General features: G+C 41.6%; 1 protein-coding gene across 2 annotated transcripts in view; it reads left to right on the top strand.

The window, feature by feature from the left end:
- Positions 1-26,301, top strand: part of SRGAP1 (SLIT-ROBO Rho GTPase activating protein 1) — a 138,855-nt gene extending 112,554 nt beyond the window's left edge. For both annotated transcript variants that reach the window (XM_054275897.1, XM_054275905.1), the window contains 7 exons: positions 7,265-7,370; positions 10,550-10,774; positions 11,826-11,905; positions 20,190-20,370; positions 20,931-21,065; positions 21,190-21,535; positions 23,266-26,301. In XM_054275897.1, coding sequence (XP_054131872.1) covers positions 7,265-7,370; positions 10,550-10,774; positions 11,826-11,905; positions 20,190-20,370; positions 20,931-21,065; positions 21,190-21,535; positions 23,266-23,640 — 1,448 coding nt within the window. In that variant the 3' untranslated portion in view covers positions 23,641-26,301. The remainder of the gene's footprint in view (positions 1-7,264; positions 7,371-10,549; positions 10,775-11,825; positions 11,906-20,189; positions 20,371-20,930; positions 21,066-21,189; positions 21,536-23,265) is intronic.
- Positions 26,302-26,734: the final 433 nt, after the last annotated feature.

Below are 26,734 nucleotides of genomic sequence, written 5' to 3' on the forward strand. Positions count from 1 at the left end.
GAGTTAAGTGTGGACCAAGGTGGGACAAGGGTGAGTTTGCTTTGTGTTGTCACAGTGGGGGGAGTTTGAACGAAGTATGAGGGCAAGAACAGCTCTTGTGCCTTGCACCCAGAGCCAGCCCCAGAACCATATGCTGAGAGCAAGGGGCTGTGTGGCTGCATCTTGTGGTTATCTGAGAAGCCTGAGGTGGAGTACTTTTACAGCTGTGTACTATTCTATGTACTTTGTTGAGTGATGCACCACTTCCAAGGAATCAGAATGATTTGTTGGGAAAAAACAAAACCAAAACCAACCAAACAAAAAAACCCAACCAAACAAAAACCCCCAGCATTTCTAAATACACTGTGTAGCACCTACATGGTACATACTGTCATAAACTGTGGGTCTAAAACACCATTTCCATTGCTATATTTTAGCCTTAACACTGGATATCTTGCAAAAAGGAAAATTGTCTAGACAAGATTTCTCCTTCATTTCAGATTTTGAATCAGTCATAGTTATATTAGGTTTTTTCTGTGCTTATGTGGCCTCACATATTATGTATCTTGGTCTTCCTGCTAATGGGAGCAGGGCCAGACTCCCTTTTTCTGTGAGAACTTAGGTTAATGTAACTTCTTTAGATACATAAAATCCACAAAACTTTCACATGTTTAATTATGCGTTTTTAAATACTCTTAATTCATGTTGCATTCATGATCTGAAAAACACTGAGGAAAGGAATAAACATTCTTTTCAAATAGTTTTTCAAGATAAATGTCAGTGTGGTTTCTTAATTGTTGGCAGAAATTGTTACAGAAGGATAGAGGGAGAAAGGAAATTTGTGAAGTTAATGTTCACATAAAACCGTAAAAGGGCAGAATGTCACACATTTTATATGGAAATGTAATGTTGCCAGTGAAAAACCCCTTGAAACTGAAGTACTTAGTTATGGATGTCAGGCATAATTGAGACTACAGCTGCAAAATGAACCTTTCCTCAGTACAGCCACCGAGAAATTCCTTTACATTTATGCATATATTTCCAAATGAAAAAGGGCATTGTAAGTTAATGCTTTCCATTTTGTAAATACAGCGGAAACAATGTGAAATTACTGTGATTTTTATGGCAATTTGTATTAATTACACTCATGAGAACAATGTTATTCTGTTTGGGCTTATGATCTAATGTAGATAAAATTTGGGCCAAGTTGTATGCGCTGGGCCAAAGCAAGCATGAAAGGTAGAGCAGAACATAAAGAATCCATCTGATTATGGGCCATAATGGTTTCTTCTTATCCTTAGGAGTGGCTACTCTTGGTCCCAGCAGCATTCTGTTATCCAGAGGACAATCCAAGGTTGGGGTGGGAAGGAGGAGAGTCCTAGTTCACTTCTTTCTGCCCCTTTGTAGGAACAGACTGGGCCAAAGGCAAGTATTTGTAACAGGAGCTACCTGGAGGCAGAAGGTGCAGGAGCTGAGCTCAGTAGGGCTGGCTGTAATTCACTTCACTGCTGGGGGACTGCAGTTTCTCTCCTGGTGTGAGCTCTCACACACATGGCTTACTTAAGTCCACATTTACATAGATAGCTGTGCCATACAGCAGGAGACACACCTGAGCTATTCAGATTGGTTAATGTCTGCACAGAGCATTACAGTTCTTCATGGTTTCATCTCCCTTGCCTTAAATTTCATAGACAGAAATGGCAAGATGATTGAAAACTTGTATCCTTTTTTTCTTCTGATTTTTATCATTTTAGTCCCTTGCCACCAGCAGTGCCTGTTTACCTGAAGACATAAATGTTATGAAAGAATTTTTTTTTTACTTCTTTTCCAGACTATTGCCCATTACCTAAAGAGTAAAAAACTACTCTGAATTGTCAACTCTCCATGAAAAAGTTTCAACAAAATAGAAAGTGTTTTCCTCCCTAAGTGACAGTGGAGACTGCTAGGTTTGTCCTCTTGTAATGCCTTCTTAAAAAGATCTGAAAGAGCTGTGAGTGGCATTGCTGAGTTAATATATACATATCTTTGAGCTGGATTGGACTCATCGACCAAAATGAAAAGAGGCAGAAATTGTTAGCTTCAGCACTAATACATATTCATGTAGATAACTTGTCAGCTGCAAATTGACCATAAAAATTACATCTGCAAGTGTAACTCAGTCCCATTTGGCATTCACAGGGTGTGTAAAATATGCATTAGGCATTCACTGTTACTGGTAGGCACCACACCAAGTGGAAATAGCAAGTAACCCCCACAAAGAAATATTACATTGGATTTTATACTTCAAAGCCATGGTCCTAAAGTGGAGAGACATCTTACATTACCATTGTTTGCCTCCTCCTTTGTGCTCCCATTGCTTGTGAAATTTGCTTACCTTGCACAGCCCTGTATATTGGTTGTAACACAATTCATTAGTTGCTGACACCAGGTTTCTCCTTCCATATGTTTTGATCAACAGTATCTTCCCTTTGCCAAATGTTTGCAGTCCTGTTGTTCATACTGAGATTGGCCCATGGAGGCTGGCTGTTTAGAGAGGCTGGTCAAACATTCACAATCCAGAACTGATGTTTTCAGATGTTTTCAGATGCTTTCAGATGTTTTCAGATGTTTCTGAGCTCTGCCAGCTCCCAGGCTGAACCCTCTCAGTTGGAAAACCATGTCTCACCTCCAGTGCAGGAGAGGCCATGTGTATGACCAACTACAGAGCTTCATCTGCTTCTTTAAATTAAAACAACAGAATAGTGTGCAGCTGTCCAGTTGGTCCAAAATACTTTGAAGCCAGCAGTAATTGCTCTCATGCAAAAGAGTTGTATTCTGCATCACTGCATCAATATATTTGAGTATATTGCCTTTTACATGTTCTACTACTTCAGAGTTATTGTTTAATTAAACTTTAATTTACATTTTCTTAATATTATTTGGGACGAATATACCCCTATTTTCAGTTCTAATTTCATTTTTGTTTATTTGTGTTTGGGGGCTTCTGTTAGTAACTGTGTTTTCTCCCCTCTCAAGTTTCCTTTACTCTTCTGTGGTAGATTGTTCACTTCTGATCTGTTTTACTTTAGAGTTACCTTTCAAAAACCTCATCCTGGGTGACCAGGTGGTTAAAACTGTTATTTCTCCTGGAAGAGAAAAGTAGAGATTCATCGTTTCTGTGTGTCTTTACAGTCAGTGAAGGTGATAGTGCCTCTCCAGAAGAGGTTCCAGTGTTCTTGGAGACTGAAGATCACACTTTTCAAGGCTTGAGTGCCTAGGATTTATGTCTATCTCATGTGATTGAGAGCCAGTCCTTAGTGTGTGGCTGACAGAGAGGCAGCTAGCTGATAAATATATGCAATGACATTAATCTCATCTGGATTCATTCATCCAGATGAAGGACATGGAACATTTGCAGAGTAAGTCCCTGTGAGATCAGTAAATAATGTCTTTTCCAAGAGCAATGTAGGATTGCACCTCAACAGATTTTCTTGTGGAGCTTGTGATCTGCCTTTTTGGAGGATTTTATGAACAAGTTGAACAGACATCTCTCAGAGGAGATTAAAGTGAAGTCAGAGGCTAAGATTGTAGACTTAAATGACCTCTGAGCTCTCTGCTTTTCATTTTTTGTAGTAACTAGTAGAGGCTTCTTAGATCCAAAACACTTCAGAAACTTAGATGCCTAGATAATGTTACGGATAGACAGAAAATAAAATTCTTTATATTAGTAGAATACTTGTTGCACTCTTGTCTGATGAAGGTGCATTAATGGTTCTGGCTCAGGTGCCTGGCTCTTCCACAAAGCGCTACAGTCATGAAACTCCAGAGGCTGCCTCCTTCCCCTCTCTTGTTTCACCCTACAAGTGTCTCCTGTGCTCTGCTTTGACTGAAGCACAGTGCTCCCACAACAAGCAGCTTCTCATTTTGCTGACAAGAAACTCTCCTGCTTATGGGTTTGACCCCCATGGCAGAGATGGGTCTGGAAGGCAGATGTGTCAGACAAGAGCTCCAAACGTTTTGCTTTGCTCTGAGAACTGGGAACTAGAAAATAATAACCATTTCACTGTGTGATGTTTACTTGACATTAGTCTTGATTTGTAGTTGATATTCCTGTGTTCTTCATAGAGATCTTTCTTCCCTGTCTCTCTCCACAGTTAGAAAAAATACATTAATTCTCAGTGTGTTTGGCCTTGCCAGAGGCTTGTCCTCTTGCTTGTCTTTGGGAATATGAGTCTCATCATATCATTAGAGTAATGAACCAGTTTTCAAATCCCCTGATTTCTATTTCAGCTCAGCAGTTAAATTGCATTACTAGGACAAATCATGTAATAGCAAGCACTTCTGTTTTCTTAGCTGAGAAATGGGTAATAACTCATCAGGCACTCAGGTAAAAAAAGTCAGAGTAATGAAAAGAGTGTCTCCAACAGAAGTACTGTGAGAGGAGAGGTGTGTCCAGCTCTCTCCAGCATTGAGCTTGCCAGTATTTCCTTGCAGCAACCAGCATGGATGGTCCTTCTGCCCTGAGGCTCTCATTAGCAAAGCCATTGGAAGCAAAGCAATGTTTTAGCTTTCCTTCGCATGGGAAGCAGCAGAGCTGCAAATTCTTTTTGCCTGCATGTAAAAAGATTGCTCTGTATTCATTCCATCTTTCCTAAGTACCCAAACACTCAATGTGCTGCATACACTCAAGCAATGGGGAAATTCAGCTCCACATTTCAAAACAGCATGCAAATACATTACATCATTACCTAGCTCCTTTAAATCAAATCAGTGCAGCCTCTTGAAATAATGTGGAAAGTACATAAATTTACCGCTTAACAGTAGTTTGGATTTTCAATAAAGGGACTTTCATGGCAACTGGGTCCAGTGTTACCAGGAAGGTACTGGTAACACATACATCTCATTCAAGCATGTATGGCTTGTAACTGCTTCAGTATGGAGTGCAGGTCACTTCAAGTACTTAGTACTGATCATGCTCCTTGTAGGACAGCTGGGATAGTTCAATGCATGACTACACAGCCAGAATCTCTGTACCTGCTCCACCATCTCTGTGCTGCCTACTGGGACTGGTTCCTGACTCATGCATCTGTCAAACTTGTCCAGGAATTGCTTGGAAAAATTGTAGTTGGCAGGGACCACAAGCACACTGGAGAGTGTGATAACTGAGTGGTAGTTGCCTGCCAGTGTGCCCCATCCTGGTTTAGCTCACTAGTTTAGACAGAGCTATTGCAGCCATACAGGCAACACACTGCTAGAAGGAGCTGCTGAACCCACCTTGGGTCCCAGCCCAGTGCATTTCTCAGGTCTGATTTGGATTCAGCAATGACTGAACCTGGAGCAGGGCCAGTCTCCAGAATTGTCTGGAGAAGGCAGGACTGTAGCACAAGGCATTAGCCAGGAAAGGCTGTAATGCAGAAGGCAAGTCCTGGTGTTGCATCAAAACTACCCTCCAGCTTCCCACATGCAGCACACAGTGCTGCTGAAGCAGGAGTGTTGAAAAATGCATTGGAATGGGAAAGGAGAGCTGTAGTTGCTCTGTGGATGTTCACTATGCAAGCAGCTCCCAGACTTGGCATGTCCCTGCCGTGGACACCAGTTCTTAACCAGTAGTCAGAAATATTTCTTGACTCATGCAGTCCATGTTTACAAGAAACATAAAAAGAAATTTCGGGTCCCATGCTCCACTTGAGACGGCTTGAACTGATTTCCAGCTAGTGTTTGGGTTCAGAGTGACTCATTAGGTTATAAATTATAAAGCTGTCAGCAGTCCTTTTTCCTACCAGCCCTGCAGCAGCTCACCAGGCACACTGTCCAGCCTTCAGGGTCTCTGCTGGGGAATACATTTTTACTTCCTGCCAGAGTTTTGCTGTTCTGCCTCTGCAGCAGATACCATAAGCCAAATGGACTTCTTCATGCAAGCAGTGGTAGGCTGTTTGCTTCTACAGAAACTCTGATGGAGGCCAGTTTGATCCCATCCCAGAATCTTTTGTTCCAGCATGCCAGTGGTGCTGAGCCAGTGGAATCTCCTGTGAATGCTGAGGTGGGAGCAGATCTCACACCCTTTTGCTGCACTGGCATTTCCTAGTGAACTATAACACCTAGGTGGCAATCAAAGTCTTGCTTCCAGCATGCTCTTCTGATGCTTAGTTTTTAATACCAAAACAACAGTTACTAGATACCAGTTTTCTTCTTAGAAATGTAAGTCAACACAAATTTTGCATCTGCAAATAAATACTGAAATAGCCATACCAAAGAGCACATAAATAATGCCAGTAATTCTGATGTGTATTACTTATGTACACTTTCACTTAACACATATTTATGTAAGTAATTATTTTAATTGTGCATTCCTAAATACCACATTTTGTGGTACAATCTGTTTTTCAGCTATTGGAATCAGCTCCTGTTTCTGATTTCCAAATTGCTGAATATCCACTTTAGTGCCACTGGACAGGATTTCTCATCTTAGTATGCTAAGATTTCCCCTAGATGTTGTTAATTACAGCATACTTTCTTGGCTCACATAAAAAGCATTACTGAAATTTGAGGTTGTTCCCACAGTGTCATTTACTGTGGACTCAGAAAACACACTGAGTTAAAAACTGAGATACTGCTTTTTCTGAAAAACACTTCAAGCTTTTATCCATCATTGCCCAGCTTGCAGCCACATAGTCTTTCTGACCAACACAGAAAATAGTGCATCCTTGTTACAAGATATTAGGAACTGATGCTTTTATCAGATGATTTTTTCCCACTTCAGAAGAATTTCCGTGGACTGCTATAAAATCATTTGAGAAAAATGCAATCTTTGTGTTTCTTGGCTCCATACAAAAAAAAAAAAAAAATAAGGCCTTTCTCCTGTTTTGCCACTAAGAGAGTTATAGCTGGATATTTGATTAAGAAAACTTGCTAGAGAAGCTTGATGATTGGATTAAGTGTCTGATGGGAAAATTCAAATTAAGAGAATGCATCTATATTTGAAAGGAATGGCCAGCATCTGTCCTTGGTTCCTTCAGGTTATTTATGTACTGATTTTGTGGTTTTGTGAGCTGTAAAGCTCAGCAAGTGTCCAGTGTTTGACTTAGACAGATTTGTATCTTCTTTAAAAACTGTTACTTTTAAGCTGTGGGGTTTTATTAAGAGGGAAAAGAACTTCTAGATCTCATTTTTCTAATATGCCAGAATTAGACAGTACTGACTAGAGGCATGTGATGATAAAAAGTCAAAGTAAATTGAGTAAATTGACTGAATGCTTTTTCTGACAATCATATACAAGGGAACATAAAACACTTTCTTCTGTTTGCAGGAATAGACAATCTCTATGAGAGGGCTCTTCACATCCGCAAACTGCTCCTTACTTTGCCCAGGTCGGTCCTTATAGTGATGAGATACCTCTTTGCCTTCCTCAACCAGTAAGTACTGACCCCAGTGCTGCAGTCTGCCTTTATCTGCCTTCCTTTGCTGCTGTTAAAGTTCTTTGGGTTAACTCATACTCTATGTAGAATTCACATTTGAGCTCCATTTAACAAAAAATATGATCTTCTAATTGGCAGTGGAAATAGAATGAAAACGCTGGATTCCGTTCAAATTAAAATTCCATTTGTCCAGAATTGAACAAGACACATTAAAGTGTTGTCTGAAATGGGGAGTGCAGTCTGCAGCATTAAAGCTGGCAACAAAACAAGCTGATAAGAAAAATAACAAATACAAACTGTAGCTACATTAAAACTAGCTTATGGAATTTAACAATGCATTTCTTTTCCTTATCTCAAGCTGATTTCTCCTGATGGGGAAAACCCCAGTATATTCAAGCAACACAGGCACTACAAGTTACCTGTTTGATGCTAGGCACTGCCAGGGTGAGACTTTGTCTTGCTGCTTCTGTTTTCTGATAACAGGAGTATGAGTACAGAGAGCACACATCCCCTGTGTGTGCTTTGATGTAGAGTAGCTTGTTTCTCACATTGCAAAACACAGGCTGGAAGGAGGATTGTTTGAGAGGGAAAGTGGTGTTCATATATTTATCATCCCAGAAAAAACTTCTTCCTGTAAGAGAAAATAAAAGATAGGCTGGGCAATTGAACTGTGTTTCTTCCTTCAGTCCTTCATGGCCCTCTCTGGTTTTGCTGACCCTAATGGTTTCACAGAAAATTTTGCTTATGTGCACTTTGCCCTGATTCTAAGTTTTCTCTTTCTACTTCAATTTGTCTGTTTCCTGTTCTATCTGTTTTCATATCACCTTTTTCCTCTTTTTTCCTAAATTTGCCCTTTGCTGATTCATTCTGTCTTTGTGACCTTCCCCATTTCATTCAGCCTGTCTGTTCCTATAGAAACAGGTCTTTTGCAGCCAGGTTATTTGTTCATGCCTGTAGTCACAGCTGTTCCTGTTTCCTTTCTTCTAGCAATTTCTGAACCACTTTCAAGCAGTATGTCAGAGAGAGACACAGATCTAAAGTTTTATGAAAATAACCATTCATTTGAAACTGAATCCGTCCCCCAAAAATTACACCATGTAAATGTCTTAAAAGCTTACATCACAGCTTCTCCTCTGCAGAGACATACAGATAGACCAGAGCTGTCTAGGGTTGTACTTGTTATGTGATCATGTTAGCTACATCTGTGCTCTCCACAGGAATGCAGTTTGGAAAGCAGATTAAATACCTTACTGCCTCGAAATTGCTCCTGGTGCATCCACAGGAAAAATATTCCCATTATTTGGCTTCCTGCAAATCCCATTCTGCTTTTTGCATATGTAGTTATGCCTGCTTGGCAACATGAAGTCATCATGTCTCATGGCAGACCTAACCTGGTGTAGCTTCCCACACAAGGCTCCAAAGTTAGATCAAGTTGCTGACGGCTTTGGCCAGTCAAGAACCTCAAATGGCAGCAACTCCACAGCCTCTCCAGGCAGTCAGCCCCAGTACTAGGTCACTGTTATAGTAAAGAAATTTTTTTGTGCTTTCATTGGAATGTCCCTTGCTGTGTCTATTGCCTCTCATCTCTTTGCACCTGTGTCTGTCTTGCTCTTGTTAATAATCTTATATATAGTAGGAGATTGCAGCTGAATTCTCCAGTAACCTTTTTATCCAAAGGCTGAACAAACCCAGTTCTCTCTGCTTTAGATTATAATTCATATGCTTCAGCTCCCCAGCCATCTCTGTTAGTAGTCCTTTTCTGGGCTTGTACCAGTTTTTCAGTCTCTCAAAACTAACCACAGAACCTCATGTGCAACTTCACAACCGGTTGGAAAAGGAATAATTCATTCCCTTAACCTGCTGCCTTTTCCTAATATAGCCGTAAATGCTGTGGAATGAATTCCCATTTTTCCATTCCTCCATCTTGTCGAGGTCCTTCTAAATGGTAGCCCTGTGTCTGACCTTTGGCACATTTACTGCTCCTTTCCCAGTGTGGCATCATCTGCAAGCTGGCTGAGTGTGCCCTCCCTCCCCTTGTGTAGGTCATTCATGGAGATGCTAAACAGTACCAGCCTTGCCTTTGAGCCATGAGGAGCGCTGCTTGTTAACAGCCGTCAGCAGAATTTCACATTTCACAATGATTGTTACAGGCTTTTTTACAGTTGTGCATGTATAAAGTCTGAACCACCTGATAAATCAGAAGAACAAGACATCTCCAATTAACACACAGGAGAGGATAGTAAATCATGGCATAAGAAAGGGGCAAACATGATTAATTTTAAAAGCTAGTTATGAGGGTAGTCATGAAGAAGGTTTGCCTCATGCATATGTATTGATTAAACATGGAAAACACTCTCTAAAATTCCCTTTCTGGAGGGAACATGGTGTTGTATTTGAACACAACCAGACATCAGAATTCCTATGCTGCTTCAGAGTACAGGACAACATAGTATAGGGCATCCCAGCACATCAGATTCTACTTGACTGGCCCCACATAGAACCATTCAAAAGCCAGCATTGGCATTCAGTAAAAATGGGAATAGATAACAACTTCTCATTCAAATTAGAAAATTAGTAACCTTGCATTTTCTGGAAGAAAGGAGAGCTTGCAAAAGTTGATTAATAACAATGAAAGCTTTTCATTTGGACACTTCCATAATGAAACTGTTGTGGGAGTTTGTGGGCAGAAGGCAAGGTGCTTAGGAATTTTAGTCTGTATGGTAAAAACAGAAACCAAAAGTCACAAGAGCCCTTGCAAGATCCAGGAACTTGTTGCCTGTAGAATACAATTCTGTGTATCTAAGTTGTGTAGCCAGCTGTTGAAAGAGATGCACCCAGGTCCAGTGAGAAATGTAGACCCACTTTGCATCCAGTTCACTTGGAGCATTGTTGTGCTAGAAGCAGCAGCAGATGTTAGCCCATTAAGTCAGTGTACACTCAACAAGGTAGCCTGGGAACACATATATATACATAAATATATATATGGAATAAACTCACTTCATAGTGTATATAACCTACTGAAGAAATCCTGGTTTTTTGTTCCATTACTTTATGTGGGATTGTCAATGACAACAGGAAATCTCTAAGTTGTGATTTCAAAAAGTTTTCTACAGTTTTCAGAATAAGGTTAGTCACAGTGGAAAAGTCAATTTTTCTTGATTTTTCTGTTATAACAGCCTTTCACAGTACAGTGATGAAAACATGATGGATCCATACAACCTGGCCATTTGTTTTGGGCCAACCCTGATGCCTGTTCCAGACATACAAGACCAGGTGTCTTGTCAGGCACACGTGAATGAGATAATCAAAACTATCATCATCCATCATGAGGCTATTTTTCCAGATGTGAAAGAACTTGATGGACCGGTATATGAAAAATGCATGGCTGGAGATGACTATTGGTAAGTCAGAATATTATCCTTCTGTCTCCTAAACAAAATCATTAGGCTGGTTAGAAGTATGAAGATAAATGAGAAGAGCATTTAGGTCCACACAGTAAAGTGTTAAGTATGAAAAAGTGAAGCAAAGGCAATTCTGACGATGTTTCCTACAACATTTTGTGAAGGAAGCTGCTTGGTGTTCAGCCAGAGATAGAATTCCAGGTGATCAGAGCACACAGGCAGGTAGGAAAATGTTTCTTTGGCTGTGAACCACCTTACAAAATTTCAGCTTATGATGCCTTCTCCTTTTCTTTATTGTGCTTTAATGGGGCAGATAGCTAAATACCAAACAGCCACTCACTCACTCTCCCCACAGTGGGATAGGGGAGAGAATTGGGAAAAAAAAGTAAAATTCTTGTGTTGAAATGAAGACAGTTTAATAGGACAGAAAAGAAAGGGCAAATTACAATAATTAGAATATGCAAAACAAGTGATGCAGAATGCAGTTTTCATCATCACTGATGAGTGCCCAGTCAGTGCCTGAGCAGCAGCCCTTGACCAGCTTTGTCCCGAGTTTATGTGCTGAACATGATGCCATATGGTCTGGAATATCCATTTGGTTGGTTGGCGTCAGACGTCCTGGCTGTGTTTCCTTCCAGCTTCTTGTGCCCCCCAAGTCTACTTGCAGGTATGGTGGTGTGTTCAGTGTAAACACTGCTCAGGAGCAGCTGAAACATCAGTGTGTTATCAACATTATTCTCATCCTAAATACAAAACACAGCACTGCACCAGCTACATGTAAGAAAATTAACTCTATCCCAGCCAAAACCAGGACACCCCCTTGGCAGCAAACACACAGCTTTTATTTATAAAGGAATCAAATGTTCTGAGGGCTTCTTAATGTTGGAATTTTGTTTCAAGGAAATGCATATAGGCTTCTTTATTGATTATATATTCATAGCACACTAGGATAATTATGTTGCACATAACTTTGTAGCATTATAAGAATGCTTCTAAATAATCCCATGGAGGTGGCATATTTTTGATGTGGTTCCTCTCTGCTTGTCTCCAGTGACAGCCCATACAGTGAGCATGGTACCTTGGAGGAGGGGGACCAGGATGCCAGTACAGAGCCCCACACCAGTGAAGATGGTGAGTCTGTCACTTTACTGTGCCTTTGATGGGAACAACTCCTACAGGTGTTCCAGGCAGGACACCTTCTTCCTTTCCTAATTGTGTCTTATTTGAAAGAAGGAAATTTCAGTCCTGGTCTTCTGTAGCAAATCTTCAATCTCTGTTTGTGTGCTTTTGCACTCTTGATTCATCTGTGTTTGACCAGCTGTTTCCTTGTTCTCTCCTGATTTGCCCAGTCACAGGAAGGGCAAGAGAGAAACTATTTCAGTCAGCACATATTATTTTCTGACATAATGTTACATTTTTAGTGACTCTTTTGTCTACAAAAACTAAACTTGTCAAAAGTGTGCCCTTAAATTGCAGCTAGAGGATATTTGCCATTGAAGCTCTATTTTTATATGAATTTAAAAGCTGCTCTCTCTAAAGTATTTATAACAACTCAAAAACATGTGTGTACCCCCCACAGTGAAACTTTTGAACAGTAATAATTTTCTGTAAATATCAGTCACATATACTTCTAGGTATGAGAGGTATCAATGAAAAAACTGATGCAACTCTATTATATTAATTCTTTTTGTCCAGGTCATAAATGTGTATTCAAGTGTGACAGTTTTACCATTCTTCTGATGTCCCTCACAGTAACTTCTGCCAAGTTTCAAGCAAATTTAACAGATAGAAAAGGATTCTCAAAATTATTATATAACTACTGCTACTAATTTTGTGAGAATTAGTAGCTCATTGGAGGTGAAGGATTCAGAATAACACTCCATGTAGAGAAGAGCAGCAATGTGAGTTCTCTGCCTCTCTGGCCAGCAGGCAACCCAGACAGAGCAACCAGCACACGTGCAGCAGTAGAAACAAAAGCTTCCCCTTGTCCCTTGCAGAGGATGTGTGGAGGAAGGAAGAGGAAAAGACAGAGCAGAGGACAGGGGAGGAAAAGAGCTACTGCAGAAAAGGATATTTTTTTTTAAATAATGTCATAAGGGATATGTTCAGGAGCTGGGACAATTGCTGTGGGGAAGGGAAACCGGAAGGTGTATGGATAGGAAAGCTGGCTGCACTGCTCCCATTGCACACAGAGCAGAGTAAACAATGGTTCCACTCTAGCTGCACCCCTCTGCTTGGTCACGTACACAGGCTGTCACTGACAGATTGTCTGTCTCTTCCCCTTTGCCAAGGTGATGAGGGGCAGGCAGAGTCTGTCAGTGCAGCTGTTTGGACAGGAGGGACATTTGGGTGGGCAGGCAGCACAGAAGGAGGGAAGACTTGAGAGTAGGAGAGAAGTCTTGATCTTCTGCCTGGGTGTATAGCCATGCCTGTGCAGCAGGGAGTACCAGCAGCTCTACAAGACAGGCTGTGCATGGGTTCCTCTTGACCAGCTCTGTACAACTAAACCCACCATCTTTCTACAGCACATCTCTTCTAAGCAGTGTGAACAAACTCAAAAGTTGCACCTTATTTTTCCAAGACAGTATAGCTATACTTTAGAAGAACTCCTTCTTCCATTGGAGGTATGACGCAAGAGTGGAAGCTGAGGAAGCCTGCCTGTCTCTCATTTAGAGCACAAGTAAAGTGTAGATGACACACCAGTTCAATATGTTGGGGCCAACTTCAGGGTCCCATGACCAAACTGACAGACGAAGGCACAAGTGGACATGGAGAGGAAGTGCAGCTTTTCAGCAGCCATCAAAGCAGTTACTTCAAAGCCATGCCTAGGAAAGATGAAAACATCAGCAGGATACAGAGGAGCAGGACTGTGGCATCGTGTGATGCATCATTTGGGCCTCAATCATCATGGGCTGTACCCCACCACTGTGTTGTTATACCAGTTTTACATTCCTGTCCTGGTACTGCTTGTGACTGTGTCATTGGGGAAGGCAAACCCTGAAGAGAGTACCTGTCAACAGGACAAAGTTCTGTTGAAAGGTTTGACTGCTCAAGACGTGGGTTTTTGTTCACCAGATCACCCAGTAGTTTAATTCTAGTTTCCCCATCACACCTTTTTAATTAATTCAGTGCCAAAAGGAAGCGGACATCTGTGTTTACAGAGAAATAATTGTTAGCACAAAAATATTTGTAAGCTAGATAAATACTGCTGCAAAGCTGAAGATTAACAGACCTGGACTGCACACAAAAACTGTTCGTTTTCTATTCCAACCTGCAAGCTCTAACCCATTTTTTCCATTAGTATGGCTTTCTGTTGTAATAGCACATTTTTCTGATGTGCTGCTTCTAATAAATTAAATACACTCACTCTCTCTTTGCACATGCATTCATGTGTTTGTGCTCTAGACAATTCCTTTTAAAAAGTATTTTTTACACCAGGTATGAGAATAGGTGAAAATTTTTCAGTTTGCTTACTGAACTTTGTGAGTCACTGATAAACATGTGGTGGATAACAAAAACCCTTCTAGTAAAGGGTCTGGAGTATTTTGGGGGTTTAATGTGATTGATGAATTGATGATAGGCTGGATGCATCACTGCCAGCTGAATGTGCCGAGAGAGAAAGGGAGGTGCTGCATGGCTGCTGCATTGATCGGACGTGTGGTACTTCCATGGCTCCCTCTGTTAGGACATGGAAGAAGCAGATTCTGTAAATGCTAAGGGTTTTTTTTTCATGTTGAAAATCTGATTAGTTTTATGCTAAAATGTTGTGTACATATGTAAGACCAAGCTGCCTACCCCACAGGAATTACAGGGTCATCGAAACATAATCCAGAGGTTACGATCAAAACCAAAAGGATTTATTTTACTTACTCTTGCTGTAAAGTTAAACTGCAAGTGGCTCTCTGTGCCTGCAAGGAAAAAACCCATCTGTAGGGGCTGTGTCAGTAGCACTAGAAATGTTCATTACAATTTAGAAAACAACAAGACTTTAAAAATTAAATTTTAATTGTGTCCACAGAGGTAAAATGCAGTAGATTAGGGGAAAAATACTAGCACATATAAATGAGCTTTTAAATATTTCATAACTGCTTTATTTTAAGCATATGTTGTGGGTTTTTTCCCCCTAAGATTGCAGGTGTTCATGTATTTCAGTTGATCACTGGAAAGGGAAGCAGGAACGAAAAGGAGCTGCATTTTCCTGTAGTGTTTTCAGGCTTTTTTAGATATCCAGAAAATATCCTGATAAGGGAAACATAAAAGTTTTTCCTTTCTCCTCAATCTGGAAATGAAATTTAATTTGTGAAGTTCAGAACTTTTGTACTCAAGCTGAGACACAAAAAAAATCTACCTGTAATTTTGCTGCAGACAAACCTTTACCTGAAAATGTCTCTGCAGTAAAGATTAAAAGGACGTTGTTTATGTTTTACTGAAACAGCTGTTACCATATTTCCTTTACCTTCAAACTGATGGAGATTTATTATTCTTGTTGGAGTCATATGGTAAAGAGTGACTAGATTGTTTGCAAAGGAAGTAAACATTTCCTGAGGAAGTTAGACAGATGGAGTTCTCCTAGGAAAACATACATAAAATTAATGCCATACTCTCCATAGATATCTCATAAAATTAGGATAAAACTTTAGCTGGTATTTCTGCTGAAAACAAAAGCAGGGACATGTCAGACTGTACATTGTTGTTCCCAACAAAAACTCATTTTCTTGCTCTTCAGAAGTGCGTGCTGTGATCGATACTTTGCCAAATTCTGTTTTGTCAACACCTTGCAACAGTTCTTTGCTTTTGCTCTTCCCAGTCAGAAAACTGCTGTCCTGAGGACAGGACTTTGAAGTTACAGAACCACTCTATTCTCTGATGGGATGCAGAAGATAAAAAAATAAGGAGATAGATTCCCATCTACCTGGGGAGTTCGGGACATACTTGATTCCCAACAGACAGGGTACACCTGGGAAAACTGAGGAAGTATAGAGCAGAGCAACAGCAACTCCCCTAGAAAAAGTGCAGGGAATGGTGTCCCCTCCTTTCCTTAGCTCCTTGTGCCCTGAGGCATGGAGGGCAGCCCAGGGCCAATTCACTGCCATCACCTCTGTGGGGAGGTTAGGTCTACATCTGGCACTCCAATCTCAAAGATAAAACTAACACGTTTAGTCTGCCCCTTCAGCTCTCCCAAGCAGAAGTTGTTCCCACAGTTCTTCAGTTTGTCCTGATTTTTCCTTTCCATAGCATTTCCTGATTCACTGGAGATGATAGCTGGTGAGATCCTGTATGCCACCAAACACTTCTTGATATTTTAGCTGGTGCCCGCAGGTACGGACAGAGCAGTGCAGTTACACTTCCCTCTGAGCTGTCAGTTTTACTGTTAGACATTCAGTGCCACACAGAATTTGAGTTACAGATCCCAAATTTAGCTTTCATTGCCTTAGCTTTTTGGAAATACTCATCTATCATTCAGTAACCTTGATATTAAATGGCTTAACTTTCCAAAATGCATTTATGTTTGGGAGTAACTGTCATGGTACTTTGGTTTTGACTATTAAAGCTTGACCTGTAACAAGGTGAATTACTATTTAAGTGCAGTCTCAGTACTGTTTGCTATAAGAAAGTTATCTCTGTGTATAAAGAAATGTAAACACCCCTTTCACAGTAGGAAAACCTGTCTGAACTCATTTTTCGTCCTCTTCATGAAAGCTGTGTGAAATTTTCTGGGCACTCCTCCCTGAGGAGGTGGGATTTGTTACCCAGGCAATCTGATGTACATGTCTCAAAAGTCACATCCATTATGGGTACATTAACAATTCATACAGCTTCTTCCAGTGGGACAATGTCATTCAGACCTCTGAGAAAGAATGTGAGTCTTGCAGGTGGTAGAAGGATACAATAAAGAGAATTCTCATTTCACACCACACTTAGATGAGCATAATTCCACTGAGCAAGACAGAACTGTTTCTAGTTTAGTCCACTGATTTGTAAATAAAAAGACCTGTATACTTAATTGTGGGATACTGTATGGTCTGTTGACGTTAGCAGAGAAACAGGAAATTCCATAGCCAATCAGTGTTGGGGTTTGTCCATCCATCTAGTACTCATGAGCACTACCAGTTAGCTGTGGAGAATGTCTAAGGAAAATATGTGCAGGAAATGTGGGATTTTATGACTTATTGTAAAACTTTTTTGTTTGGTTGACTTTTTTTTTTTTTTTTTTTTTTTTTTTTTTTTTTTTTTTTTTTTTTTTTTTTACATTTTAAAGTATTGCCTGTTAGTGAGTGACTGGCTCTCCAAAGCCTGGGAGGTTTTATTTCTGAATTCTTGACCAACTCTACCATAACCCATAAATTAGCTGTAATCTGAGAAGAGAGTGCTCATAAATGTCTGCTCCTTTTCAATCCTACCTGATTCCAGTATTTCCTTCTTATAATAAATTCCATGAACAATACACATGATAGGAGAACTGTGTTCTTTTCTCAGTGTTACACTGTTGCCATTTCATATTGCTCTCATAAAGATGATGCAAGATAAACAGGCATGTTTGGTTTTACCTCTTTTCATTTTCTGTGCCTTACAGTTGCTTTGTGGCCTCTGTATTTTCTGTTAGAGGCTGTAGGAATGACAACAGGGTAGCATATCATAATATCACACCACCATTAGAGGTAGCCCATATTTCCAGAATGTTTCTTTCTGTATCAACATTATAGTTTCTTTGCTTAAAAACATAAACCAAGAAGCCTTCAGCCCCACCCACCAGGGAATGCCGGTGAGCGAGACATTCGTAGGGGCCGGGATGTTTGTTAAAAATTCTCATCAGGCTGAACAAAGACATTGGACACATATCAAGGAACTCCTAGGTTTTATTGTACAGTCACCATAACTTTGGCCACCAGCCCAATATTTAGACTCCAAAGGTATTGGCTAACACACCCTTAAATTTCTTACAACAGAGTTCCACAAGAGTGGAGGTGAACAAGCCCTTTGTTTTGTACAGTACACTTCAGTAAGTTCTCAACTCCCACAACACACAGCCAAAGGTGCTGACTCACAAGTCACAGTACATTTGGTATTCAAAGGTGCTGGCTCACAAGCTCTTCCTTCCCACAACAAACTTCAGAGTATGGGGTAGAATATGATAGTTGTGCTTTGTCCAAGCAAGGCAAGGGAAGAAAACAAAAAATAAAACCAGTGATTAGATCCCGCATTGTTGCTGCCATGTCAGTGGTCCAGAGCAGGGGCTGTGAGACAGAGAAAACAAAAGAGAGAAAGAGAGGAAAAATACAAAGAACAAAAAGATGATATGGTCCTCTACAGCCATCCAGTAGGGATGCATTTTCAGGAATGTATACTGTTATTGCTTGTCGGATTTCCAGCTGTTTAGATGGTCTGGAAAGGCCCAAGGTGGCCTTGGGCCGCCCGCGCTCCAAAGGACGAGAAGGGACTTCAGATCTTTTCTCGGTCTCGGTGTTTATTAAATGCTTATCTAAAAGATTTTCTCTGGGCCTGACAGAGTTCTGCTCAGCAGTCAGCCATGGGCACACACTGAGAGCCCCTGGGGCGGTCATCTATCTTTATACTTGGAGTTACGTATACAATATTTATCATTTTTCTCCAATACCTTTCACCCTTATTAACCAGTACACTTTTAGTAAGGTCCAATCCCAAAGTGCCAACATCACCACAGAAGATGGAGGCCAAGAAGAAGAAGAAGAAGGAGAAGGGCACGCCCCAATTCCTCCATCTTATTTCTCTAGACCTCCCTGTACAGAAATCTTAAACCCTTTATCTCACACTCCAATTAACTTATCCCTTCACCATTCACCCCAGTTCTGAGAGGCTGAGATCCCACAATTGCTAGGTTCCTCATTGTATTTATATAATTGAAATAATTTCTGCCACCATACATCTCGTCTGTGTTTGTAACAGTAAATTCTCCATATCATTGTATTCCATCTGTGTAAAGTTTCTGTGTTAGTGATTTCTGTACACACTACAGTTTGTCACTGACAGGAACACTTAAAGTGACTGCAGAAGCAGCAAACCACAAGACAGTCTTCTGCAGGCTGGGCAAGTTATTAAAAAATGAGCTGCAAGCTGTAACCTCAATAAAGGTGCTGTTATTATGTTTTCACACTGTAGAACGAAGTTAATTTTAAAAAGACATTCCTGTGCAAAATGTTGTCATAAAGGGACAGTGGCTTTCATTACCAGCCTGGTTCTGTAGGGAATTACCACCTCAGCAATTTTAATTCACATCAGACAGAAAGTTGCTATGCTAGTCATTAGCCCAGATGTTAATTTCCATCTAAATATTGCTCTAATTATGTAAAAAAATTAGTCATTTCAGGGACTCTTGAGTTACTGGAATCATCAGAGTATGTGATTTTTAGACCTGTATTTTGCAGTTTTTTCTTTATGTTTTGAGACTTTGATGACAAAATTTAATCTGTTAGAGCTCAGATGCTTTTGGTTTTATGCAGACAAAATGAGAGCTTGTGAAAATCACAGCTTTTTGCTGGATGCCTGGGCACAGCTCTGGCCATAGCTGCAGGGCCCCTTTGCTGACATCAGTAGGTCTCCATCCCAGCACAGGTTATGGGATGGAACCCATTTCCAGCCTAAGGCTGGTAACTAAGGCTGAATTTACCAGCATTCTGACAGAGGATTAGCCAGCACTGCTGTAGCCAATGTTTGGTTTCAGAAAACACCAGCCTCCCCTGCAGAAACCAGGGCAGCTCCAGATTTTTGGAGCAGTCAGAGCTGCTTTAAGCAACTTGAGGCCACACAGGGACTGTCCCTGTGGTCTGGAGCCGTCTTGTCTCACTCCGAAAGGGCATTAAGGAAGTGAATTAAAGGAGGAGGCTTTGGTGCTGTGTAAAACACTAGGTTTCAGTAGGTCTGCATGCTCATCACGTAAAAGACACAAATTCCATGGCCCAGTTCAGCAGGGTATCCCTACTCATGCACAGGCTAATCTTGTCATCCTTCCTTTGACACTGCAGATGGTAAAAGCATTCTTATTTACTTTTCCCTTATCACGCTGGTTCCTTGGGCCTTTGATTATTCATCTGAGTTTGTTCTTTTTATTTTCAGAAGTCTTTATTGCCTGGCCTCTATCCCACTCTCCAGCCATGCAGGATCCTTTCCAGCAGGATGCAGAGGCCTCTCTCCCAAAGGCAGTTGTAACATTTTAGTATGCTGTTGTTTTCTGCAGCTCCTGAAGCAGCCCAGATGTTTCACACCTGGGGCACAGATCAATTATATTTCTTTGTAAGGGGCACATTGTCACCACTGCCTGAAGTTTGCCTTCCTTCAGCTGATCTCTGTCAGAATGAGCACTGAGAAAATGGGGAAAATGGGGTTGCTGAAACCAGAAAGAGCAATACATAACCTGATATTTGTTGTTCTTCCCCCCCAGAGTGCGAGCCCATAGAAGCTATTGCCAAGTTTGACTATGTTGGAAGATCTGCACGAGAGCTCTCTTTCAAGAAAGGAGCTTCCCTTCTGCTCTATCACCGAGCGTCTGAGGACTGGTGGGAAGGAAGGCACAATGGAATTGATGGCCTCGTTCCTCACCAGTACATAGTGGTGCAGGATATGTAAGCAGTGTCTGGTGTGACTGGGTTCTTGGGGGGATGTAAAGTCTGCAGTGCTTAGCAGTATTTGCCAAATGGGTCAGTGGTTTGAAGGGTCAGATAGATTAAACATTTGCCTTTTATGCAGGATACCTGTCTTTACTGCCCTGAATTGAAAGCTCTGTCAAAAACTACTACTAGGCTAAGCTACTTCTATGGATATGTTCCCAGTACATTAAGAGACAGATGCTGCTGCACCTATTTTAATTTGACTATCTCTGTGTAGTAGTTGCTGACTTTTAACTTCAGAATAGCAAGAACTGGGGAAATGCAGCCCTGAACTCTTGTTTTGTAGTATTAGGCACGTGCTTTGCCAAGGATGACAAAGTTCTTTACGGAAAGGTTACATACACTCAGAGTGCAAAGAGCTCAGTAAACAGTGGGATTATAAACAATTTTGGGAGATGTGCAAGGGCTGCAGTGTATTTATAACATGCCTGCTTTTCTTAAGGGGATTAAAATCTGAGAGTGCCAAGGTGCTCTCACTCACTGACTTCTCATCTCACCACCTGTGTTCTGTTCAGGGATGATACTTTCTCAGACACACTGAGCCAAAAAGCAGACAGTGAGGCCAGCAGCGGACCCATAACTGAGGACAAATCATCATCAAAGGATATGAACTCTCCTACTGACCGTCACTCAGATGTGTATTCAGGAAGGTAAGCCTCAGTGTAACGTGTTTTCAGCAGTCCTGCTCACAGTTCAGCTAACACAGTAATTACTCCTGCACTTGCTTATGCTGGCTCACTACAGTTTGTTCTTCCACCTCTTCCACTGGTGCAGGCAGAGAAAGAGATCAGAGCCCCCACCTCCCCTGAGACGCCCAGGCAGGAGCAGTGACGGCCACTGCCCGGTACACCCCCCTCACCCTCTCTCCAACTCGGCCCTGGAGCTGGGCTCCCCCAACCTGGCAACTCACTGCAGTCCCAGAGCCCTCCTTCAGAACCGCAACCTGAACGCCGACAGCCCTGAGCGGCGGCGCCGGCCGGGCCACGGCAGCCTCACCAACATCAGCAGGCACGACTCGCTGAAGAAGATCGACAGCCCTCCCATCAGAAGGTCCACATCCTCTGGTCAGTACACAGGTTTCAATGACCACAAACCACTGGACCCGGAGTCAATAGCTCAGGTTTGTGTCTTTTTTATTTATGGCACTGTCTGATTTTCTGAGCAGCAAATCCCATTGAATAGCACAGCACAGAGCACATGCTCTGGTGGGAAGGTGTGTGTAGGGGAATATCCTACTTGGCTTTCCAAACAGAGTGTGTGTGAAAGAAGATGTATTAAGCAATCCTGAATAGAAGAAGCACAAAGGGGAGTAAACATTGCAGAAGCAATAAAAAGAAATTATTTCCCATTACGCTGTAATGAAATTGCCTCTGCCATACAGAACACTAGGACAGTCTTACAACAGCTACATAGACCACTGTGCTCTGTTGAAGGCTGGCCTATTCTGACTTGCATGTAATAAGTGTTCAATTATGTCTCAGTATTGTGGTAAGCAGAAAAGTGCTGTGACTGGCTAGTAGTGACCATTGCCATTCAAAGCAGAGATTTACAGTCCAGGGTCTTGTGGATTTTATAGTTTTCATACAGTTCATACTGTGTGTTGCTTTGAGGCGTGTAGTAGAACCTGATGTGCAGGATGTCACAGCTGCATAAATTGTGGGCCATCTTACTGTGTAAACAGTCACCTGTCTCATTCCTGGCAGTGAAGAGGTGAAGAAAATGAAGTAGGAAGTACCCTGATCATCAAATTGGTCTGTTGTACTGAGCTGGTAACAGCTCTTGAGTAAATAGATGCCTCTGTCTTCAGAACTCACATTTTGTCTAGGAGGGAAAAGGTGATTACTAGGAGCACCTTGAGGGTGCTCTATGATTGCAAACGCATTTTACAATAACACTGGCACTCATGTTTTAAAATATAAGGTACTGACAGTGCTTGCTTTCAAACTCTGCTTCCTGTGAGGAATAGAAGGGACTGGCATGCTTAGGTCAGAACCCATTTATTAGGGTTATAAAGTGCAAGTGTTTTTACTGTTTTATTTTATTCTAAGCTGTTAATTTACTTTCCTGGAACAGCACTGTTTGACTTAAGATATCTCTTTTTTGTGCCTAGACTAGAACCCAAACTTTGATTAAGCTATGTGAAAGTCAGTGTGAGCAGGCAGGGAACACAAGATATTTTAAGCTTAGTTGTATCTCAGTACCACTGAGAAGCAGTAAACTAGTCTCTTGGTGCATTCTTTTAGCCGTCAGGCCTGAAATCCTGATGAAGAAAATAGTTTTTCTTAGGTATGCATACTGACCAATATCTTACAGATTTTTTCTGTTTAAGATTTAACTTGATGAAACAAGAGGAGACAAGAGCTGATAGGCACACAAACTTTATTTCCTTAGAAAACTAGGTTTTGTAATCCATGTGAGGGAATACAGACCCTGAGCACCTGAGGCTTTAGATGAGCGGAGCAGTTAGCTAAGAGTGAACAAATGGACTAAAATCTTTGCAGTTGTCAGTAACCAAGAGATGACAGAAATCTTCACCACTAAAACATTGCTAAGCAAACATCAGTTGTCCTGAGGATCACTTCATAAGTGGCTTGCAGATTTTGGTGTAACACCTTTTTTTGATTCTCTCATATGAACAAGGTTAAATGTTTGTAATGTTCACCCAAAACTGCCATGTTGTCAATCGTAATGCCTTTCAAATAAACCTGGTGGAAATTAATTTTAGCATTATCATAACTGTTAGAGGATGGTTGGTGAAGTAAATAATGCATTTCCTTACCCCTCCCCTTGCTCCTCTGGCATTCGGTAGCAACACAAATGACACGCTGCTGTCTCTTTGCTCTGACGCAGGACATCGAGGAGACAATGAACACGGCACTGAACGAGCTCCGTGAGCTGGAGCGGCAGAGCTCGGCCAAACACGCCCCCGATGTCGTGCTGGACACCTTGGAGCAAGTGAAGAACAGCCCCACCCCTGCCACCTCAACGGAGTCGCTCAGCCCTCTCCACAGCGTTGTTTTGAGGAGCTCCGAGCCTCAGATCCGCCGTAGCACTAGTTCTTCCAGTGACACCATGAGTACTTTCAAGCCCATGGTGGCCCCTAGAATGGGAGTGCAGCTGAAACCTCCTGCTCTTAGGCCAAAACCTATTCTTCCAAAAACAAATCCTAGCATAGGGCCTTCTCCTCCTTCCCAGGGTCCAGCTGACAAATCTTGCACAATGTAGGCAGCTCAGCCACCCACAGCGCCCAGCTGGGGTGTGCTAGGGAAAGAGATGGATTAACAATAGAAGTCAGGGCTCCGTAACATCATTTGTTCATGTTTGTAACTGGAGAGGCTTTGTTTTTCAGTGTTTTTGAATGTATTGTCTGAAAGTAGCTACATTAACATGGGCATTTGTATTTTGTATGGTTTCGATTAAACGAAAAACTGGACAATTGTGCATAGTTTTAAAAAACAAACATAGACTTACTTGAAAACTTGATGCTGCACCATTTGTAATAAAACCAACACAGATCACAAACAGCTTGCCACGTTGTACCATACTTCACAGTCTTACTGTAGCTATATAATAACAGATCCTGCACAAAACTAAGGGGCGGGAGGGGGTTCAGAGGACATGGAGCCTCTCATTTCTGGGTCACCAAACCAAATCTCAAGCAGGTTAGTAAGAACTGAAACTTAGCATGTGAGGATTACGTGTCTGTGTGGAATGTCTAAGTCATCTCAGGCCACATTTCTTATTTAAGACACAAGAGAAAAAAATCACCAAACCCTCACAAACTCATAATTGGCACCAAGTGTTAGCTTTCTTGTTGGCAGTCTCACTAGAGGCAAGCGCTGGATGGAGCTGGAGATCACATTGCTCTCACTGATACAAAGCAGCATTCCAGGACACAGCTAAAGCACATCTCCAGGATAGTATCTAGAAACTCTTTTTGCTGCCTTCTGTAATAGTGTACCTTCTCCCGTGAAGTCAGACCTTCATTCCCTGATACCACATTTTTTACAGAAGCTGAATTTGTTTGAAGTTCACAGAAGCCAGGCTCTGGGGAGTGCCTGAACCTGCTGGTCCATCAGGGAGCATAAGGGGCTATTAAAGGGATCAACTACACAGTAATTCAGAAAAGTCTCCCATTGACTTTATTGCTCAGTGTCCAATTAAGGACGTGATTTGGGTTGCAATAGTCTGAGTTTCGAGCTGACCCAGCTGTGCTGACTGCCTTGCACAGCAAATGCTCAGTTGTGCTGACAGCAGCAAGACAGGGACTCTGAAGGGGGACTACCCCCTGCCAGTGCTGCAGGGGTCACTCACAGGACAGGCAGCTGAGTTGCTACTGCCTAGATTCAAGCTGACTAAAGTTTTCCATAACCCTTTTCCCCTCCACTTCCCTTTTCTTTAGTGACAGAAATCAGTACCTTTCTTATGTCTGTGCGAGTGGCGACTGTCAACTTTGCTTAGTGCTCTGTTGGTAAACTTTGTTAGGCATGAGCTAAACCTACAGCTGTTTTGCACATTGCAACAGTAAGCCATAATACTATTTCTGGGAACATGCTTTCAAGCATCCAATCCACAAAAGAAGGTTCAGTTAATAAAATGGGGAAAAATCACTTATAGGTCCACCTACAGAAGTACAACTGGCTGTAATTAAGATCTGTTTTTCCACATATTCTGTAAGATCTCACTTTTGGAAACTTGAAATTTTACAACTCATTATACATAAAAAATTGAGTTTGGGAGGAGAAGAGTAGGGACAAAATTTGATAGACATAATTGCTGAGGTGACAGGAGTAATTTCCTGTTGTTATTTAGGAGCAATTTATTCCTGCTCTGGTTTACACCTTCTAGACAGGTGATGCAATGTGAAGCTCTAGGTGTGAGAAGTACCCCATAAACTGCCTCTGAGCCTCAAACTACTGCTGATATTTGCAAATACTTTTCAGTGCAGTCAGAGACTTCACACACATCTAGGTAAGAGGCAAAGTCTTAGTCCACCACAGTGGGCTGTGCAGCATGGGTCAGCAAACCTCCATCCTTGGCCTGGCCCTAATGCCAGGGCCAGAGCCTAAGCCAGACCGGCCCCAGCTGCAGACCAGTGCTGGTCTGCTCACCTGTTTGGGACCAGAGGTATTTTCAAGTAGTTCCCCAGTTTACTAGACTCAGTGGAGCAAAACTGGAATTTGTCTAGCATTTTTAAATTAACCCACCTGGCACAATTGAGATGGATACCTGTATCTTTAAATTGCATAGGGAATTTTGTATGTTTAAATAACTGTACTGGACTCCATAATGCTTTTATTAGAAATTGTTTAGCAAAAGAAAATATTAGAAACAGTGCATTTAGTGAATGCATCCACTTAGTGCATTCACACAGTTAATGTGTAGTTTGATGGTTATTATAGATACTTTAAAGCATAGTAAGTGGATATGTAACAGGAAAGACTGCTACATCTACAGGCGTACTAAAGGGTAACTCCTGCACACCTAATCCAATCAGTATTGTCCTTTACTGTCAAGTTTGATGAATTGCAGTACTGGTAGCTTCCTGCTTGTTGACTGTTACCTACTTGTGTCAATGTACATCTGTAGTATGTACATGTGAAAGTGCCTTTAAATTTTAGAGGAGCTTTAGCTTTGCTCTTGTACTGTTGCATTTCCATTGCATCCTTTCCTGTTTCGTGTATGGCTGCATTCCCATTGCATTCCTTCCACTCTTGAAGATCAAATAAAAACATGGAAAACCCACAGTTCTGGAAGAGAAATGTACTGTTAATCTGTTGTGACAATGCACTTTTATGTATAGTACTGTACATTTTTGGCATGTACCATTACAAGCTTCAGTATACATTCAAGTTTGTTCCTCATAGTGTATCTTTATAATAAAGAAGATAGTTCTGTCTGTGTGTGTAGTTTTGCTGGGGAAACCACTGTATCTTCCAACATGGATTGATGATCTACTTCCCACATAGGGAAGCATCCAGCACACCAGCATCCCCCAGCTACCCACACCCCACACTGCTTCAAGAGCTATCACACTCTTGGCCTGAAGAAGCACTTGTTCCTGGAAAGTTCCTTGCCTAACTTAAAGTCCCTCTTTACCTGAAGACCCCTCGCAAAGAGCCACCAACTTCAACTTCACATAGTTCTGCTGAGAATGCATCAAGGGTAGTAAATCCTGCCCACAGTGGCCGAGGAAAGCCCCCACTGCCCACTTGGCCAAACACCCTGCCATCCCCCTCCTGCTCCCCACAGGAAAAATGGGGTGAGGAAAACACTCCAGCTTACGTATTTTAAAAATAGAGTGAAAAGAATTTTAAAA

The sequence above is a fragment of the Melozone crissalis genome, unplaced genomic scaffold (assembly GCF_028551555.1).
Source record: "Melozone crissalis strain CALT ecotype California unplaced genomic scaffold, PUWL_Pcris_2 ptg000004l_1, whole genome shotgun sequence".
Taxonomy (NCBI): domain Eukaryota; kingdom Metazoa; phylum Chordata; class Aves; order Passeriformes; family Passerellidae; genus Melozone; species Melozone crissalis.